General features: G+C 54.7%; 1 protein-coding gene across 1 annotated transcript; it reads right to left on the bottom strand.

The window, feature by feature from the left end:
* Nucleotides 1–15,082: 15,082 nt before the first annotated feature.
* Nucleotides 15,083–20,870, bottom strand: LOC128783127 (uncharacterized). The gene is made up of 15 exons (XM_053933714.1): nt 20,314–20,870; nt 19,832–19,896; nt 19,573–19,722; nt 19,241–19,389; nt 18,771–18,918; nt 18,338–18,525; nt 18,113–18,250; nt 17,723–17,837; nt 17,409–17,549; nt 17,038–17,214; nt 16,749–16,904; nt 16,488–16,589; nt 16,019–16,121; nt 15,690–15,746; nt 15,083–15,400 (listed from the first exon to the last, which is right to left on the bottom strand). Exons 1-15 carry the CDS (start codon nt 20,432–20,434, stop codon nt 15,201–15,203), a joined length of 2,010 nt encoding a protein of 669 aa, XP_053789689.1. The 5' UTR covers nt 20,435–20,870; the 3' UTR covers nt 15,083–15,200.

The following is a 20,870-nucleotide window of genomic DNA, read 5'->3' as shown; positions in this document are numbered from 1 at the left end:
TCTGATCCCTTAAAGTGTCCACAGTTCCTGTTCCTGCCACTCCTACTCCTCATATACTTGATTCCCGTGGACTACTACAGTGGAAAGGTGTAGGAGGAGGGGTTGGGGAAGGCAGTCTAGGGTTGCCATGGGAAACAGCAGTTGTATGAATTCCCCACCCCCTTTGTAAGAGAATTGTATCCTCCCCCTGTCCTGTCAGTTATTGTTCAAGTCTGCCCCTTAGCCTAGAATATTCTCTGTTCCATGGTTCCCCTTTGGTTCCTCCACCAAGAACACTCCTTTCCCTTTTTCCCACTGGTTAATGTTATATTTCCCCTCCCTTTAGCCTTCTCCTGATTGTACCCTCGTATGCTAAACCCTCCTACCCTTACACAGTTAAAAGATCCCTCACCCCGCCCCTCGGGGCTCTCGGAATCTGCCTCCCTTCTGCTTCGTGGTCTCCCTGTCTGCCCCTTCTGCGACCCTTCAATAAACGAGCAGGATTTCAGCAGCCCGAGTGTCCCTCCCGTTCTTCTGCTGGACCCTCAGATGTACCAGCTATCCGAGCTGTTATGAACAGTTTCCAGGTGTTCCCCAGAGACGCGGGCAGGGCTTTCCTAGTTCCCATGGCAACACTAAAAGAAAACTACTAACTCTAGCTAAGTACCGATATTGAAATGCTAATTAGCTAATTGCTCTGTTTGTTTTCTCTAAACTACCTGGCCTCCCACCCCTCCACGCTGCCATTCTGGGACTAACATGCAAATAAAAACCCCTTAGGATCATGGGAGTATTTTTAGGAGATAAAAATGAATATAAATCAAAAACTGAACACAATAGAGGAGTCTAGATAAATGCCCTAGCTGAGGAAGAGGGAAACACATCCCCTGACTGGCTTTTAACCGTCGCCATCACCTAAGAGAGAACAGACTATATTAGGCTCTGAGAAGCAGGGAGATAGAGACAGAGAGCCCTGGTGCTGCCACCATGGAAGGAGCGGGGACAGCTGTTGTTCTGGACTTCAGCAACAGACTCTGCACACCACACCTCCTCATCCTCGGGCCACCGGTGTGCCACAAGGAAAGGAGAAAGGACAGCTGCTGCGCGGGACTCCAGTGACCGACTCTGCACGCCACCTTCCTTCCGGCTGCCTGGGAAAGCTACGACGGCGGGGGCGAGCTCTGCGTCAAGCCCCCTGCCCAGCTGATCTTTTTAATAAAGAGCTGAACATTAATAAAGGCATTGGCCCTGTTCATTTCAATTTGGGGGCTCGTCCGGGATAGCCACGCCCGAATAGGACCCCCGGACAGCTGGACATCTCGACCACCTGCTTCGAGGGACCCTCGGGAGTTGCTGGCTACCTTCGGACCCTAGGATCCGCGTGAGACGAGCAACGCATTGGAAGGGTAAGAAAAACCGGGAGACGAGCGAATGAGTGAGTGAGTGAGACGGGGGCCGGCAGCTCGGACCCCCGAAGTAAGAGGGACCGCTAGTACCGCGTTTCTGGACTCCTGCGAAGGGGCCGGCCGGGAACGGGGGGAAGCGAGTCTGGAATAGAGGAGCGACTGAGGCGTCTCCTTAGAAGTAAAGCGCCTCCTCCGAGCGTGTGGAGGCGCCCTATGGGCAAAGTAAGTCCCTGGCAATCAGGGCAAGGGGAATATCCCCAGCAGGGCAGGTGGGATGTTGAGGTCCTAGAGGACATGTCCCCGGCGCTGGCAGGATGGGATAGGATGGCAGGTGGGATATCCCTGGCAAGTAGGGCGGGGTGTCCTAGCAGGCAGGAGTGACATGTAGAGGGCATGTACCTGGCAGACAGAGCATGTCCCCGACAGGCAAAAGGCATGTCCCTGCCAGGCAGGACAGGACAACAGGGCAGGTGGGAGGTCCAAGCAGGCAGGAGCGTCATGTCCCCACCGGGCAGAGGGCATGTCCCCGCCAGGCAGGACAGGATAACAGGGCAGGTAGGATGTCCATGGCAGGCATGGATGGAGGTCCCCGTCAGAGCAGATAGGGGAATGTCCCTGGAAGGCAGGGCAGGATGTCCCTGTCAGAGCAGGCATTAACCCGAGTAAGCAGAAAGGCAGGAAGGCAAGCAAGCTAAGCCTAGTAGGGTCAGGCAAGGGGACTTGGCCGGAGTTCGAGTGTAAGGCTCGGCAGGACGTTCGAACTTACCTCAGCAGGGAGACCAAGATTCCCAAGCCTAGTAGGAGAGTCAGACAAGGGGGCTTGGCCGGAGTTCGAGTGTAAGGCTCGGCAGGACGTTCGACCTTACCTTGGCAGGGAGACCAAGCTTCCCAAGCCTAGTAGGAGAGTCAGGCAAGGGGGCTTGGCCGGAGTTCGAGTGTAAGGCTCGGCAGGACGTTCGACCTTACCTCGGCAGGGAGACCAAGCTTCCCAAGCCTAGTAGGGTCAGGCAAGGGGGCTTGGCCAGAGTTCGCGTGTAAGGCTCGGCAGGACGTTCAACCTTACCTCGGCAGGGAGACCAAGCTTCCCAAGCCTAGTAGGAGAGTCAGGCAAGGGGGCTTGGCCGGAGTTCGCGTGTAAGGCTCGGTAGGACGTTTGACCTTACCCCGGCAGGGAGACCAAGATTCCCAATCCTAGTAGGGTCAGGCAAGGGGGCTTGGCCGGAGTTCGCGTGCAAGGCTCGGCAGGACGTTCGACCTCACCTCGGCAGGGAGACCAAGCTTCCCAAGCCTAGTAGGAGAGTCAGGCAAGGGGGCTTGGCCGGAGTTCGAGTGTAAGGCTCGGTAGGACGTTTGACCTTACCCCGGCAGGGAGACCAAGATTCCCAAGCCTAGTTGGAGAGTCAGGCAAGGGGGCTTGGCCAGAGTTCGTGTGGTAAGGCTCGGCAGGACGTTCGACCTCACCTCGGCAGGGAGACCAAGCTTCCCAAGCCTAGTAGGAGAGTCAGGCAAGGAGGCTTGGCCGGAGTTCGAGTGTAAGGCTCGGCAGGACGTTCAACCTTACCTCGGCAGGGAGACCAAGCTTCCCAAGCCTAGTAGGAGAGTCAGGCAAGGGGGCTTGGCCGGAGTTCGCGTGTAAGGCTCGGCAGGACGTTTGACCTTACCTCGGCAGGGAGACCAAGCTTCCCAAGCCTAGTAGGAGAGTCAGGCAAGGGGGCTTGGCCGGAGTTCGAGTGTAAGGCTCGGCAGGACGTTCGACCTTACCTCGGCAGGGAGACCAAGCTTCCCAAGCCTAGTAGGAGAGTCAGGCAAGGGGGCTTGGCCGGAGTTCGCGTGTAAGGCTCGGCAGGACGTTCGACCTCACCTTGGCAGGGAGGCCAAGCTTTCCAAGCCTAGTAGGAGAGTCAGGCAAGGGGGCTTGGCTGGAGTTCGAGTGTAAGGCTCGGCAGGACGTTCGACCTTACCTCGGCAGGGAGACCAAGCTTCCCAAGCCTAGTAGGAGAGTCAGGCAAGGGGGCTTGGCCAGAGTTCGAGTGTAAGGCTCGGCAGGACGTTCGACCTTACCTTGGCAGGGAGACCAAGCTTCCCAAGCCTAGTAAGAAGGTTAGGCAAAAGGCCAAGTAAGAGTTTGGGCAGGACTTAGCAGGGGTACAAGGCTAGAAAGTCCATCAAGGAGTTCAAAACTTAATCCAAAGAGAAAAAGTACAGAAGACAATAGATGAGAGTGTGACTAGTGATTGTCCTGGCCAAGAGACAATGTAAAGTGCCAAGAGGGGAATTTAGTTAAAAGAGATTAAGTTTAGTCAAGTGATTCAAAATACGAAGTTGGGAAGGGTCAGATGAGCTTTAGCTGCCTGTCAGTATATTCCATTTTAGATAGAAGCACCCTATTTTTTTTAGTTTTGAGGCGTGAAATTGGGAAGAGGTTATAGCAAAGGAGCAAATCCTTCCAAAGCAAAGAGAATTCCCCCTAACAGCCCCTTGATATAGAACAACTATCTCATGCAGCTTGCTGGCTGGAGAATTTTATAAATAATGAGACTGTGAGAATATGCAAGTTACAAAGAAATAGAGAGGAAAACAAAGGGAATAGAGAGGGGGAGACTAGAAAAATAAAGGAATGGGACCCCCTCGATTGCCTGTCCCCTTCTGCTCCTGTTACTTCCCCAACAGTTTCCCCAGTTGGTCCTTCAGCCCCTCCTATTGAGTCCCTGATTCCTTTCCCCCGTTTTCCCACCTCTGTTTCATCGCCCCTTCCCTTAGTTTCCTCAACCATCTCCCCAACTCCCTCTTCCCCTTCTCCAGCTGGAGTTTCCTTGCCTCCTCCCACCTGGGAGCTGAGGCCACCTTTGCCCAGGGTTGGTTCATCACCTGGCATGCCCCCTGGCCTCCAGTGTCTGTCTCCACTACTATTTCCCTGCCTGGTGTCTTAGAAAAAGGGCCGTATTGTAGCACCCGATCCAAAGCACCAAGGGTGGAGGGGCTCTTTCCTGTTAGAGGGGTTCCTGTGGGTAGAGCAGCTGGGGGAGTTAGGTTTGTGGATGCACCTTTGGCAGTTTCCAAAGTCCAGGGATTTGGGAAAGAGCTAAGAAATTTAGTGGAAGACCCCGTTGGAATATCTAGCCAGTTGGACCAATTTCTAGGGCTGAGTATTTGTACCTGGGGAGACCTGAGCTATTCTAAGCATTCTGTTCTTTCTGAGAAAGGTCCAGATGATCTGAGCAGCAGGGGTGAAGATATGAGAAAGAGAGGGTGGATTGGGGCCCCCAGGGAACCAGGGGATGCCCTTGGTGGACCCCAACTGGAGTCCCAGCCAACAAGAAGGTAGGCAAAACATGAGAGACTATAGGTCCCTCATGATAAGAGGGATCAAAGAGTATCCCTAGGGGAAGCAACACGAAATTGGCCTTTGATGGTACTCAGGAGAAGGATGAGACCCCAGCAATTTGGCTTAACCAACTAAAACGAAATTTCCAGTTATATTCACATATAGACCCAGATAGCCCAGAGGGTCAAGTCCTCTTAAAGGTCTAGTTTGCCACCAAATCCTGACCCGATATTAGACAAAACCCAGAAAAGATAGAGGACTGGCAAGCAAAGAACATCAATGAGTTGCTCAAAGAAGCCCTAAGAATGTATTTAAGTGGGAAAGTAATCGCAGCAGCAGCAGCTATCCTGATAAAAGAAGCCCAAAAATTGATCCTGCAAGGGAAAATTAAAGTACAAACATATACTAGTGATCGTGGATCACCTCACTCACTGGGTGGAGGCTTTCCCAACCAAAAAGGAAACTGCAGGAAGTTGCAAGAATAATCTTAGAAAACATCATACCACGATATGGGCTAGTCAATAACATTGACTTGGACCAAGGTCCACATTTTGTCGCTCAAACTTTACATCAAGTAACAAAAGCCCTGGGGATAAGGTGGAGGTTGCACACCCCATGGCATCCTCAAAGCTCTGGAAGGGTGGAAAGGATGAATAGAACTCTTAAAAATGTGTTAACTAAATTAATTGAAGAAACAAAGATGAATTGGCTCAGGTGTTTACCTCTCGCTCTCTTGTGCATCAGAACCAGACCTTGGTCTGACACAGGGGTCTCTCCCTATGAAATAATGTTTGGACTCCCTTTTTTTTGTTTTTAATCACCCCTTTCAGTACAGCAGATTATCTGGAAGGGGAGGCAGCAACTCAGAAATATTTAGAGGTCATAGGAAAATCCCTAGAAGGCCTCCGAAAGAAGGGGTATCTCTCCCAAACTTCCCCTCTAGACACCAATGCGCACATCAGTCCTGGGAATTGGGTGTTGATAAAGTCCTGGTACACTACCACTCTATTAACCCCCAAATTCGAAGGACCTTTCCAGGTACTACTCACCACACACACTGCGGTGCAGACACAAGAAAAATGCTGGACCCACGTCACCAGAGTTAAAGGACCAGTGCCACCCCCAGACGCCAGACCAGACCCAACAGTGTCACCCGCCTCCTCTTGTGCATGGACAGTAATTAAGAAACCAGAGGACTTAAAATTAACTTTAAAGTAGACTTGCTAGAGGCTGATATACAGTAAGGTGTTAATAACTGTTTCTGAGTTAAAGTACCATAGAAAAGGTTTAAGTACTTGGTAATTGTTTAATAAGACTAAGTGTCCTTTAGCCAAAGGAGTTACCAAAAAAAAAAAAAACAAACAAAAAAAACCAAAACAAAACAAAACAAAAAAAAACCCAAAAAACTTGGTTTCTAAAGAACACTAGAATTACCCTCAGGCCTGAGTAAAAGCATACAAATGCCAAAAGAAGTTAGCCCTCAAAAGCCAAAGACTGTAAGTTGATGCGGGCTTAAGCCCGATCAAAGAAGTAGAGGAGGGATTTGTTATGAACAGTTTCCAGGTGTTCCCCAGAGACGCGGGCAGGGCTTTCCTAGTTCCCATGGCAACACTAAAAGAAAACTACTAACTCTAGCTAAGTACCGATATTGAAATGCTAATTAGCTAATTGCTCTGTTTGTTTTCTCTAAACTACCTGGCCTCCCACCCCTCCACGCTGCCATTCTGGGACTAACATGCAAATAAAAACCCCTTAGGATCATGGGAGTATTTTTAGGAGATAAAAATGAATATAAATCAAAAACTGAACACAATAGAGGAGTCTAGATAAATGCCCTAGCTGAGGAAGAGGGAAACACATCCCCTGACTGGCTTTTAACCGTCGCCATCACCTAAGAGAGAACAGACTATATTAGGCTCTGAGAAGCAGGGAGATAGAGACAGAGAGCCCTGGTGCTGCCACCACGGAAGGAGCGGGGACAGCTGTTGTTCTGGACTTCAGCAACAGACTCTGCACACCACACCTCCTCATCCTCGGGCCACCGGTGTGCCACAAGGAAAGGAGAAAGGACAGCTGCTGCTCGGGACTCCAGTGACCGACTCTGCACGCCGCCTTCCTTCCGGCTGCCTGGGAAAGCTACGACGGCGGGGGCGAGCTCTGCGTCGAGCCCCCTGCCCAGCTGATCTTTTTAATAAAGAGCTGAACATTAATAAAGGCATTGGCCCTGTTCATTTCACGAGCTTCGTGCCGAGCGGCTACAAGCCCCCACGGCTCAGCAATTGGCCCCCGAACAGGTGGACACCAGCGGGTCCAGTCCTTGACCGTCTCCTGGAGATCGCCTGATCTGGGACCAGCCTTCTCCAGGATTGCAAGCGGCGTTTGGGACCAGTTCCAGGGACAGTCGCCCTTTCAGTCCGGAAGGCTTCTGTCTCCTGGGTTCTGCTGATAACCGACGGACCTTCGAGCTGCGCGGCAGCGGCAACGCCCTCGGACCAGCAGAAGTTCCACCAGACCCCTCTTCGATGTCCCCGTTTTATGCCTGTGTCCTTCAGAGGTATGCTTATCTCGCTTTTTCTTACACCTGACCAGCCTTCACCTCCTTTTTTTTTTTTTATCCTTTTTGAAGAGGGTGATTTAGCTGTGAGACCTGATATAATGGGCTCCTGTCTCCAGCTCAACGGGAGTTTTACATCCAAGTTAAGTCCCACCTTGTTTTGGGGAACATTTCTTTCAATAAGAGGGATTTAAAGCCTTTTGTTAAATTTATTTTTGAACATTTTCCTGCTATTACACGGGAAGATGTTTTGGTGCCTGATTTCTGGGGAAAAGTTGGGAGAAAGATTTATGATTTACAAGTTCAGGGGAAGATTTCCGTCGGTCGTTTTTTTCTGCTTTTTCATTCCATTCTTAATTTGTTAAAAAAGAAGAGGGAGAGTTGGGTCCCCAGTTCACCTACCTCGTGTTCCTCCCCCCCCAATCCTATTCCCTTTTCCCCTAAGGGCGAATCGAGAGACAGATCCTGCCATACATCGGCACAGAGCTGCTCTCATCTCTCTGCTGCTTCCCGATCCTCCCTGTCCCATTCGTGTGTTGGGACTGGCCACCGCAACACACACCATTCCTGTTCCCTCCACCCCAGAGACCCTAATCCCAGTTTGAAACGCTGTTGCTCTTTAGAGGACTTAAATGAACAAATGGGACAAAATGGCGCCTGCCTCGTGGCGAAAAAAGACCAGCCCCAAGATGGCGCCCCTCCTTCTCCTTCACGCCAGAAAATTCCTGACATCTCGCCCCCGCCTCCTTCCCCCACTCCGTCGAGTGCCGCCCCTGTGTCGGGACCCATCCCCTCCTTCCCTCTGACCACACCCCTGGATGGGCCCCCTGTGGCTGGGACCAGCCCCCAAGTGGGCCCAGCCCCTGTGGGTGGGAACCCCCCCCACCAGAAAGTCACGCCCTGGTGGGTGGGTCGGGACACGCCTCCTCCTCTCCTGCCACTGCCGGTTCCCATGCTACCGGAACCGGGAGGAGGCCTGGCTGGAAGCAGGCCATCCTGGCCTGCCGGGCCCACTGTCTCTGGGACCCACCGGCCAGGGAGAGGCACCGTGCCCTAACCCAGCCTGCTTCATCCTTGGAAGAGGATGAGGAGAGTGGCAGCCCCCGGCCTACCAACAAGTCGGGGAGGGGGGTTGGGCAAAGATCAGAGAGGAGGCAATTAAGGATGGGGATTTGGAATTGGCACGGGACTTGGGCAGCTTTGCGGCACCTGTCATCCTCCGGCGGGGGAGGGAGCCAAAGTGGGAGCAAATTCCATACGCTGAGGTGAAGGAGTTAAGGAAGGCCGCCAAAGATTACGGCAAGAAACTCGCCTTTCTTTAAAAATGTGTTGGACTTAACATTTGCTGGACGTTTGCTAGTCCCCCATGATTTAAGGTATATTGCTAAGGCACTGTTTTCTCCCACCGAATGCGACCTCTGGGAGATTCATTGGAAAAAACTGTTGAAACCACTCCTGTGCAAGTATGATCTCGCAGAGGTGGTGGGAGAGGGGGACGAGGCAATGGAGGCTCTTGCTGGAGAAGGGGAGTTCAGCAGTCCGGAGGACCAAATTCTACTAGCACAGGAGCTGCTTCAGGACATAGCGACGGCGAGAAAGGAGGCACTCCTGAAGATACCGGACGGTAAGACCCCCCTCCAAAACTTTTCTTCCATCATGCAAGAGCCTGAGGAGACTTCTATTACTTTTGTCGATAGACTGAAAGAGGCCATTGAGAGACAAATAGACAACGTAGAAGCTCATGCAGAGCTTCTACGAAAGATGGCCATCTCTAATTCTAATTTGGAAACAAAAAAGATTCTCCGTGCACTACCTCAGGACCCCAAGCCCACCATCCCTCAGATGGTGGAGGCTTGCACAAAGGCAATGTCAATGGAGCACACGGTGGCCCTGGCTGTCAGCAAAGGGGTGGGAGAGGCCATGATAAACTTACAAAATACGCGCTGTTTTAACTGTGGTCAGCTGGGTCACATCCAGGTGAACTGTCCCCACTGGCCACAGATTCAACAACCCATCTTACCCTCCCCAAGACCATATCCTAGGAACCCATTTTATCAAGATCACCAGTTTCATCTACAGCGACAAGGGTACCAGCCAGCGGGAAACTGGTGGCGAAGCGCGAGGAAGGGCCGCGTGACGACACCAAGTGGCCCTTCTCAACATCCCAGCCTCCCGACCATCAGGGAGGACGAGTGGCCGCGCGGCCAAGTCCAGCAGTTCAGCGCAGCCACGAGGACGGACTCCGCCTCTTCCGCTGGACAGGTACCCTAAATCAGGGCAATCGTCGGGTCCTCCACAGCAGCGTCACCATCTCTCTCCAGGATGAGGACCTGACGAGAATTCCTGCTGGTTTCCTGGGCCCCCTCCACAACTGTCGGGACACCACCGTGCTCATCTTAGAAGACTCCTTCAACACGCCGAATGAAATCACCATCTTACCTGAGGTAGTGTGTTTTCCACCAGGAGAGGAGGTCACCGTCTCTGTCATTTGTAACCACACGCCATTTGCTTTAAGGAAAGGAGATCCTTTTGCTTTGCTTTACGTACTGGACACCCACGATGACCCGGACACAGAGAGACATGTTTTCTTCACCCAAAATGTATGTAAAGAAAGACCATTAATTGATGCCAAACTTTCTTTGCAGGGAAAGTCGGTGCAGATGCGGCTCATGGCAGACACAGGAGCTGACGTGACCATCATCCCCCAGGCGAGGTGGCCCAGCGACTGGGAGCTTGTGCCCCCTTGCGGCAGGATCTCTGGTGTGGGCGGAGCGGTCCACTCTCTGAGGAGTAGGCATCTTGTGTGCGTGGAAGGTCCGGAAGGACAATTGGCAACGGTGAGACCCTTTGTTGTCTCTTCAAACATACTATTATTAGGAAGGGATGTTTTATCCCAATGGGGAGCCCGCCTCAACATCCCTAGCCCTTTGTGGGATTTTTAGTGTGGGCCACTGCAGAGCGCACTTCCCCACTCCTGACCTGGAAAACCAACACACCTGTCTGGGTGGATCAGTGGCCCCTTCCATCAGAAAAATTGAGTGCGCTTCATAAATGAGTAGAGGAGCAGGTGAAACTTGGGCATTTAACACCTTCTACCAGCCCTTGGAATACCCCTGTCTTGGTAATTAGAAAACCTGGCACAGACAGGTGGCGCCTGCTCCAAGACCTGTGAAGGGTTAATGATGTGATAGAAGATAAGGGCCCCATTCAACCAGTCCTTCCGTCACCTTCTATGCTCCCCAGAGACTGGCAGCTAGCAGTGATAGACATCAAAGACTGCTTTTTTAACATCCCACTCTACCCCGGGGATACTCCCAGGTTCGCCTTTTCTGTGCCATCATTGAATAGGGCTGAACCTTTTAAAAGATATCATTGGACATCCCTGCCTCAGGGGATGAAAAATTCCCCTGTGCTCTGTCAGACTTTTGTAGCGCAGATTTTATCACCTGTGCGCCGGCTTTTCCCTGAGGCCATCATCCTGCATTACATGGATGATGTGCTAGTTTCTACTTCCGACTTGACTTACCTAAAGGCAACACTGGACAAGACTATTAAGGCTATCAAAGCTGCAGGGCTCCAGATAGCGAAAGAGAAGATCCAACTCTCAGCACCATGGAGGTACCTCGGATTCCTCATCACGGGAAGGACAGTGATGCCACAGACATTGACCATCAACAAGGATCCGAGGACCCTGTGAGACCTTCAGCAGCTGTGTGGAACGATCACCTGGATCCGCCCCCTCCTGGGACTGACGACTGAGGAACTGTCACCTCTCTTCTGTCTGCTTCGAGACGACGGAGACCTCGCCTCACCACGCGAGCTGACACCTGCCGCGCGGGAAGCCCTGCAACGGGTTGCTGCTGCTCTGAAGTCTCGCCAGGCACACCGTGTGGTCCAGACCCTTCCCATGAACTTCGCGGTGTTGGGTAAGTGCCCCCACCTCCATGGACTTCTCTTCCAGTGGGATAACAGAGCATCTGATCCCCTGGTCATCTTAGAGTGGCTCTTCCTACCACACCAGCCCTCTAGGACGATCACGACCCCTGCAGAATTGCTAGCCACTCTAATAATGAAGGCACGACACCGCCTCTGAACCCTCGCAGGGTGTGACCCTGCGTGCATTTACTTACCTGTTACATTAGATCAATTGGACTCGTTGTTGCAAACTAATGAAAATTTGCTCATTGCTTTGGACAGCTACCCCGGACAAATTTCGGTTCACTATCCTAAGCATAAATTGTTTAAGGATACCTTGCATTTGGCCCCAAGAATGTTTAAAAGTAAAACACCAATTCCAGGTGCTCTCACGGTGTTCACCGATGGGTCGGGCAGATCCCACAAATTGGTGATCACTTGGAAGGACCCGGACAGTCAGAAGTGGGAGTCTGACGTCCAAGTGGTTGAGGGTTCCCCCCAGATCGCAGAACTTGCCGCAGTCGTGAGAGCATTCAAAAAATTTCAACAGCCTCTGAATGTGGTCATTGATTCGGCCTATGTCGCTGGGGTAGCAGAAAGGGCCGAAGGTGCCCTCCTCAAAGAAGTTTCAAACAAAAATTTATACAGTTTACTCTCTGATCTTATTTGACTACTTTCCCATAGAAAGCAACCTTATCATATCATGCACGTAAGGGCACACACCGATTTACCCGGAGAGATCACTGAGGGTAATTGGAGAGTGGACCTCCTAGCCATGTCAACACAAATATCTGCAACCACTTCAACCACATTACCAGACATACTCCGGCAAGCGCGGCTCAGCTGTGCATTTTACCACCAGAATGCCCCGGCTCTTGTGCGACAATTTAAGATCTCGATAGCACAGGCAACAGCCATTGTTTCTACCTGCCCAAGCTGCCAGTCTTTCGCTCTTCCTTCCCTCATTTCGGGGACAAATCCCCGAGGGTTGGGAGCGCTAGAGATATGGCAGACAGATGTAACACACTTCGAGCCGTTTGGTCGGATGAAATACATACATGTCTCTATTGACACGTTTTCCGGCGCAGTGTTTGCCTCCGTCCATGCAGGCGAAAAAACCAGGGATGCCATTAAACATCTTTTCATGGCATTCTCTACGTTGGGAGTCCCATCTCACATAAAGACTGATAATGGCCCATGCTATGTGTCAAAGCGCTTTGGTGAGTTTGCGCAACAGTGGGGAATTTCCCATACCACCGTAATTCCCCACAATCCTACAGGACAGGCAATAATAGAGAGGGCCCATAGAAATCTAAAAAGGCTCCTTGAACAACAACATAACCCGGACATTACAGTGAGCCCAGCCGAAAGGTTATGTAAGGCCCTGTCTATCCTGAATTTTTTAAACTGCTCAGAAAGGGAGCCTGACCCTCCTATTATCCGACATTTCCACAATAACACCAGAGCGCAACTCACTGAACGGCCAGTCTTGATAAAGGACCCGGAATCCAAAGCTATCCAGGGCCCTTTCCCTCTGGGGGAGAGGGTATGCCTGTGTTTCTACAGATAAAGGACCAAGATGGATTCCGGGGAAATATGTCAAACCCTTCGTAGAGGTGCCAGCTCAGCAAGACAACGTGTCCCTGGTGCAAACCACCGAGAACACCTCATCGCTGGACGGAGCTTCCACTGCCTGGAAGAGGAGGAGAAGAAAGACCGTTCCTCCCAATATCGTCACACGTGTCATGATTATCTGGAGATACTTTCCCTCGCTGAACTCTACGTACCCAATTACCCCATCGCCCCCTGTGTTCTTTCCTTTCCCCTAACCTCCCCTTTCCCTCAATCCTTATCCCTTTTCTCTAATTTTATTTTGCCCTTATTTAATAAATAAAAACGGGGGAGGTTGGGGAGGGACCACTGAGGGAAATTTATCGTTCAAGTTATGCTTTCTTTTATCACAAGACGCTGAGGATGACTGCCACCTTGAGGACACCTCTGAAACATCTGATGCTCCTGATTGCCATCATCTGGCTGTCACCAGTCAGGAGCTGGATAGTCCCACAGCTGAGAGAAAACATATGGGTCACGCTGGCAAAGTCCTTGAAGCAGGACAACTTCTGCATGGCCATGGGAAGTGTGGACAATCCGTTATCCACGTGCCTGGTAGGAGTCCCCCTGTCGCCAAACGACTATCCATATGCAGGAAAGAAACCTAATCCTGTGGACACCTGGGATGAGTGGACGAGGATTCTGCCACATGCACCACAGGAGCCCCAAGAATTGGACCTATTGGGCTCCTCTCAGGCAACATATTGTGTCAGGTTTAGGTACCAGCCCTCCCAGAAAGACTGGGATCAAATGGCTAAACTCCACCCCGCTGGTACCCAAGAAGTAAAGAGACACGATGTATCTCCCCACGATCGGAGATACCATGCAGCAAATTGGTGCAATTACACCTCGACCATTGTATCTAGGTCCTCCTCAGTTCCCAGGGTGTTCTCCAGGGGGGTTTTTCTCATCTGTGGGGACAGGGTTTGGGCAGGGATTCCCTCCCAAATCCAGGGAGGCCCCTGCAGCCTTGACCAGTTTACCACGCTGACACCGAACAAAACCCAAATTCTAAATTGGAAAAATGAAAATCAATTGGCTCGCAAAAAGATGCTATAACCAATTCGATGAAAATTGTGATTCAAAAATTTACAACTGGGGAAAGACGAAGAGAGTCACGGTATCCATATTTTTACCATGGTATGCCACAGCAAAGGCCCTCGGTGAGCTTTCTCACCTCGAGTGTTGGCTCAGTAAGCAGGCCAACGCCACGTCCACTGCCCTTTCCGACCTGCTAGTGGACGAAGAAGTCACCAGGCATGCCACACTGCAAAATAGGGCTGCTATTGACTTCTTACTGCTCGCCCATGGCCACGGCTATGAGGACTTCGAAGGAATGTGCTGCTTCAATCTGGCATCAAAGAGCACATCCATCCAAGCTAATATCCAGCGGATCCGAGAGCAAGTTGATGACATCAAGACTGAGACCTCGACTGTAGACCCTGTGAATGAATAAACTGCTATCTCAATGGGGTGTCCCAGGGTGGGTTGCTATCATCCTCAGGGGACTCTTTTGGATCTTTCTGATAATGTTCATTATTTTGCTTGCTTTATTTTTGTTTAAACATATGTTGCTTAAAACATTGGGAAATGCTTATTTAATAAATAAAAACGGGGGAGATGTAGGAGGAGGGGTTGGGGAAGGCAGTCTAGGGTTGCCATGGGAAACAGCAGTTGTATGAGCTCCCCACCCCTTTGTAAGAGAATTGTATCCTCACCTCTGTCCTGTCAGTTATTGTTCAAGTCTGCTCCTTAGCCTAGAATCTTCTCTGTTCCATGTTTCCCCTTTGGTTCCTCCACCAAGAACACTCCCTTTTCCCCACTGGTTAATGTTATATCTCCCCTCCCTTTAGCCTTTTCCCGAATGATCCCTCGTACGCTGGACCCTCCTACCCTTACACAGTTAAAAGATCCCTCACCCCTCTCCTCGGGGCTCTCGGAATCTGCCTCCCTTCTGCTTCGTGGTCTCCCTGTCTGCCCCTTCTGCAACCCTTCAATAAAAGAGCAGGATTTCAGCAGCCCGAGTGTCCCTCCCGTTCTTCTGCTGGACCCTCAGATGTACCAGCTATCCGAGCTTTGTGCCGAGAGGCTACTGCCTCGGCACCTGCCCACCGGCTCTGTTGGCAGCACAAAGGCTTCAGCAGAACCACCAAAGGCCAAGGGCCTTCTGGCCATTTTCCCTGCAAGCCTGCACGTGCCTGGGCAGCTTGCTGAGCCCAGGCACCCTTTGCTCCCTCTTCCCCTATGCCCTGCAGAGCCTGGGCAGCAAAAGAAAGATCCTGGGAGTCTGTCTATTACAACACATCCTATATTTATATGCTAAAGAAAAACGAAAAGATGGAAAGAAAATCTTGAAAAAATGAAACATTCCTGCTGGCTTAGGTGGCCCCAGCAGACAGAACCTCTGGGATCAGCTCTCTGCAGAGCTCCAGCAGCGCAGCCAGCCGAGCCCCAACAGATGAGGCCGTGTCCTCCATGACCTGTGGAGCTGATCATGCAGGCTGTCGAAGATGGAATATCGAGCTCTCTCTACTGCCTGGAGGATGTACAAAGTTTGAATTGCCAGGCTTCCCACGGCGACGCTGATGTCATTTGCCATGCTTTCAAGGGCTGAAAGAGAGAGGAACAGAGCCATGGTCAGATCCCAGATCTGAGGGGACTGGAGGATACCTCCGTGCCAGGGCCATCCCAGCCGGCTCCGGCCACGGCCAGCAGGGAGCAGGGACCAACGGGATCAGCCCCAAGCTGCTGGCCACGACTCCCCCAGGTGGCCCTGAAATCTCTGTGTGCTCTGCCCACGCCGCCCCTCGTCCACACAGGGAGCAGAGCCCTCCGCAGCCGGGGCACGGCTTGCAGCTCCCCCGCCAGTCCCCGCTGACAGCCCGCTGCCCTCACTCACCCTCACAGATGAGCTGGAGCTCTTCCTTCTTCCCCCTCAGCTGCCGCCCGGCCATCCCTGCCAACACAGAGCCTGTCACGGCCCAGCGGCACAGCTCCCTGCCAGCGGCGCTGCCAGCCCTGTGGCCACACGGCCTCCTGGCCCGGCAGGGCTCAGCCGGGCCCTTGCCGCACGCTGCCGCCCAAGGGCACGGCTGGCAGAGGGCGGCAGCAGCGCCCAGGCCAGGCGGGGCTCCACCCCGCCGGGCCCGGATGGCGCTGCCGGGGCAGCAGGCGGGGCTGGGGCCGAGCTGCGGCGGGGCGGGGAGGAGGCCCGGGCTCGCGGCTCACCCAGGAACCTGATGGCCGCCTCTCGCAGGGGCTCCTGTGGGCTCTGCAGGTAGGGCAGGGCACGGCGCAGGTGCTCGGCCGCTCTGCTCCTGTCGTCTGCCAGCTGGAGAGAGCGGCAGGAGGGAAGGGTTGGCGCGGGCTCAGCCCCTGGGCCGGGCGCTCCCTGCGCCCAGCCCCGGTCTCCCCTGCCCGCACCGCCCTGAGGCGCGGCCAGCAGCCGCTGGCGCCGGGCTCTGGAAGGGGCAGAGGGCCGGCTGCTGCCCGGGGAGCCGCGGGGCCGCCCCGCCCCGCAGCCCCGCCGGGCCGGGGCTCCATCGGCCCCGGCTCGGGCCCACAGGAGCCTGGAGAAGAGCCCGCGCCGCCTCTGGCTGCGGCAGCGGGCAGGGGCACAGCTGCCAGCCGCGCACACTGAGCACCGCGCTCAGGGGGCTTCTCCAGCCCGAGGCTGGCACTTCCAGGCCATCCTTACCAGGCACTCAGTGAACTTCCACAGCTTCTTGTTCCTCACAACTTTTTCAAGGTCCCTCCTCTTCAGGAACTGGGCCACACAAAGCAGCATTTCCTGAGAAGCCTGGAGAGCAGCAGAGATGCAGAGATGGCCTCACAGCCCAGGGCGCAGGACCTGTGTCCCTGTGCCAAGGCCTGGAGGAGGCTGCAGCCCACCAGGCACCAGGGCAGGAGGCAGCTGAGCCCACTCCCAGGGGGACAGCAGCAGCCCACGAGGCCTCACCTCTGCCACACGCCGATTCTCATCATGGCAGTGGAAGAAGAGTGGCAGCAGGCTCTGGCGCACGTGTGTCTTCAAGGCCTTTTCGTCCTTTTCCAGTGGAAGAGACAGCAATGCTTGGAAGAGCAGTATGGAGAGCAGCTGCACCTGGCTATTGTCCTGTATGAAAGGAAGAAAAAAAGACCTCAGCATCAGCTGCATGGGGCTCAGCTTGGCTCAGGCCTGCAAATCCACAGGGCACAAAGCGTCCGGGCAGCAGCCAGTGGCTGTGGCTGGAGGCAGCGAGCCTTACGTGGTCAAAGAGTGGCAGGAGCGCCTCAACCAGCTGCAGTGCGATGGGGCTGGGTATCAGCGTGTCCTTGTCCCAGAAGATAAAGCTGAGGAGCATGACTGTCATGCTAACTATCTCTCCATCTGCATCGCACAGGAGGTCCACAAGACTTTCAGTCAGGCTCCACATTTTTTCCCTCTGTGCGGAACACAAGTTTGTGAAACGCCATCCTGCTGCCGCAGGGCATAGAGGCCAAAGGCCTGTTCCAAAGCACTTGGGCAGCTGAAGCAGGAGGCAGGGGAGCTGGGAGCAGCTGCCCCAGCGCCTAAAGCCCAGCCAAGCCCAACTGACTGCATTCCCGAGCGCAGCCTCAGCCGCTGCCCCCTTCTCACCATTGTGGGATCGTCAATGAGCTTGAGAAGGGCCCTGAGCGCCAGGTGACGCCTGTCCTTGCACTCGCTCCTCAGGTGCCTTGACAAGATTTGCAGGACTCTGTTAGCACCGCGTTCACTCAAGTTCAGGCACTCGAGGACCTGAAAGGCACAGGGCAGTGACAGGGGACTCGGCCGGCAGGAGCCCAGAACTGCACAAGGCTGGGCCCAGGCAGCAGCGCAGGGCGCGGGCACCCGTCCCAGGCAGCTGCGGCTACGAGAGGGCAGAGAGCTGGGAGGCAGCGGAGCGAGGCAGCGCTGGCCATCAGGCTCACCTCCACAAGGAACGCCAGGGCGGGCAGCTCCCAGCGTGGCTCCTGTGTGCTGAGCAGCCGGAGCAGGTAGCGAGTGATGCGGGAGCACAAGGGGATGGAGACAGAGGATATCTCCCTGGCAGGAGAAAAAGTAACCAAGACTTTGGGCTGGGGGATAAACCTCTCCCAGGACAGACTCACAGAGGTCTGGTCTTTCCACAGCATCCTGCAAGGGGCCCTGGGCTATTTGGGAGGCGGCTCCTTGTGGGCACCCTCCTCTCCCAGCCTTTTCCAGTCTGCTTGGCTGTGCCTCGGTGACAAGGCCCTCTGGCCCACGACCACTGAGACTGTGTGGGGCACCCCGGGCACAGAGCACAAATGTCAGAGGCAGCGGGGAGAAGGGGATCTCACCTGGCCAGCAGACCCACAGCATAGTGGTGGGTGTCAGCACACAGCAGCGTGTCCCAGCCACACTTGCGTTGCAGTGCCACCACCACATCCTCGTGCTGCATTTGGCAGAGCAGGGACTTCAGGGTCCGCACTGCAAACCTGTGTGCAGAGCAAAGCCCAGGTCACGCTGGGAGCACTGGCTCCTGCCCAGGGATGTGGCAGGGACAGAGGAGTGGGATGGAGCACCTGTTGGGGCTGGTGGCAAGGCCATATTGCTGCTGGCATCCCTTCCAGAAGGTATCGACCTCCTCTGGCATATCCAGAGTGCTGAAGAACACTTGGAAGAGCAGATGCACCAATAGGCGGGGGAAATACACCGTCACCATATGTGGGACACAGGGCACCTGGAGGATCTTCCACATCACCACAGTTGCCTGCAAAGGACAAAGCCCCCCGAGACAGCGCTCAGTGCCGAGGTGTCCGTGTGGCAGGGCCCGAGCACGGGAGGGAGAGGCCCGGAGAGATGCAGGGGGAGCAGCGGGCCTGGTGCCACTGAAGCTGCCCCGAGGCCAGGTTTCAGCCCAGCGCCTGAGGCAGGGAGATGCAGTGGGGGAAGGAGGATGGAGAGCTGCTGGACAGGTGGCCTTGGGGCCAGCAAAGGCCAGTTGCAGAAACTCACAGCCAGGACAAAGACACCCGTTTTGTCCCCATCAGAGGTGCACATGCTGTGCTCTGGCCAATTCCCCAGCACATCGAGGAGTATCAGCTGCACCGGCTCCGCAGTCCTGGGCGAGCACATGATGCTCTTCCACATGGTGAAAGCAGCTCTGCAGAGTTAGAGCTGTGTCTCAGGGGGGTCTGGGACACAGCACCGTGGCCTGGGCAGCAGCGGGGACCTGAGCTGGCTGCCAGCTCTGCCTCTGCCCACTGCCCCTCACCAGCAGCACCCAGTCAGCCCGGCCCTGTGGGGACAGGCCCCTGAGGGGCAGCGAGGGAGCATGGCAGCAGGCTCGGGGGCTGACATGCCAGGGCTGGCAAAGGGAGCAGCCAGAGGGCCCTGGGGACGCTCTGTTGGTCAGACACCTGGGACAGGCTGTACAGGCTGATGGGCTGGGGAACCCTGAGCCCTCTGGGCAGGTGGCCCCGTACCTGTCACAGGATGGGGCCACACGCAGGAGTGTCATTACAACATCAGCAGGCTGTTCTTTGGTGAGATCCAGCAGGGCCCTGTTCAGCCTGTGCTCAGCAAACTGATTGGCCATGAGCCACTGGTGGATGTACCTCACCATGGCGGGCACCTGGAGAAGGCACGGGGAGACTTGGAAAGCTGCCAGAGGGAGGAATGTCCCCAGCTTCCCCAGAGAAGTGCTTCCCTTGCCACCACACTGCCATGGCCTCAAAGGCTTCCAGTGACCAGCAGGTGTGGCATGGGAGGCCAAGCAATTCCTGGGAGGATCAAAGCCTGGCCACAGGCTGCTTACTTGCTTTGGATTGCAAAACCCCCCCTCTACAAGCATATCCAGCAGGGCAGCACAGGTCTTGGTTTTGAAGATGTGCGAATATGCTCTGAGCCCTGTGCCCATGGTGCTGGTCTCTTCCTCCCGAATCCTCTTGATGAATTTGCAAACCAGCTGTAGGAGAAGGGCAGGAAGCCAGGGATGTTCCACGGAATGCTCCAAGCGCGGTGCTCGGCTGAGCGGTGACAGCAGGCCCAGCCCAGGTGGGGATGGCTGCAGGTACCTGCGCTGTTCTGCGGAAGAGGCCACGGGCGGGGTCCTGCTCTTGTGTGCGGTCCACGGCTGCATCTGGCAAAGAGCGAGCGCAGCCAGAGCTGAGGGGCTGCGGGAGAGGCCGGAGAACACAGCCCGGCCCTGCGCTCCCCACGCAGGGACAGCCCCAGGATGCCCCAGGGGATGGAGCACGGCCGCTGCGGGGTGTCTGCCTGGCCCCTCTTCCGTCCTGTCCATGGGCATGTCCCCAGGGGATGGGATGGGATGGGATGGGATGGGATGGGATGGGATGGATGGGATGGGATGGGATGGGATGCGATGGGATGGGATGGGATGGGATGCCATGGGATGCCATGGGATGCCATAGGATGCCATGGGATGGGATACCATGGGATGGGATGCAATGGGATGCAGTGGGATGGGATGCAGTGGGATGCAATGGCACCAAGCTGGCTGCAGGCACCAACCCTGTGGCCCAGCTCTGCCACTCACCCTCCTGCAGTGGCTCAAATGGCACCACCTCTTCGATCTCCTCTACTGGGGCAGCTCCCGGGCCTTCTTCCTCCTCCTCCACCCAGGCCAGCTTGGGCACTCTCGGGGGTCTCTGCTCCATGGCAGTGACTGGATTTGTGGCTACTTGCAGGAGAGATGCCTTGGAAAAGCTCCGAGTCAGCAAGTCCTGCAGTCGTGCCTGGAAGGCACCTTCAAGAGAGAAGCCTCAGGAAGGCTACAGGACAGCAAGTCCTGCACTCTGGTCTCAAAGGCTCTTGCCAGAAGGACAGGAGACTCTGTCAAGGATTGTGGTCTGGCCTCGAGGGCACTGGTGGCAGGGATGGGAGATGCCTCCAGGGCACCAAGTCCCACAGTCTGCCCGTAAGGGCACCTGCAGAAGAGAAGCCTCGGGAAGGCCACAGGTCACCAAGTCCTGTGGTCTGGCCTCAAGGTCAGCTGCAGGAATAACGCCTGGGAAAAGCTCCGGGTCAGACACGAACGAGTGTGCTGTGCGGGGGCTCCTCACGGCACCGCTCTGTCCCGTCCTGTCCCGTCGC

This window comes from Vidua chalybeata, unplaced genomic scaffold, assembly GCF_026979565.1.
Source record: "Vidua chalybeata isolate OUT-0048 unplaced genomic scaffold, bVidCha1 merged haplotype W_reject_16, whole genome shotgun sequence".
Classification (NCBI taxonomy): Eukaryota; Metazoa; Chordata; class Aves; order Passeriformes; family Viduidae; genus Vidua; species Vidua chalybeata.
The sequence above is the reverse complement of the archived record's forward strand: the minus strand, read 5'-3'. Positions and strand labels throughout refer to the sequence as shown.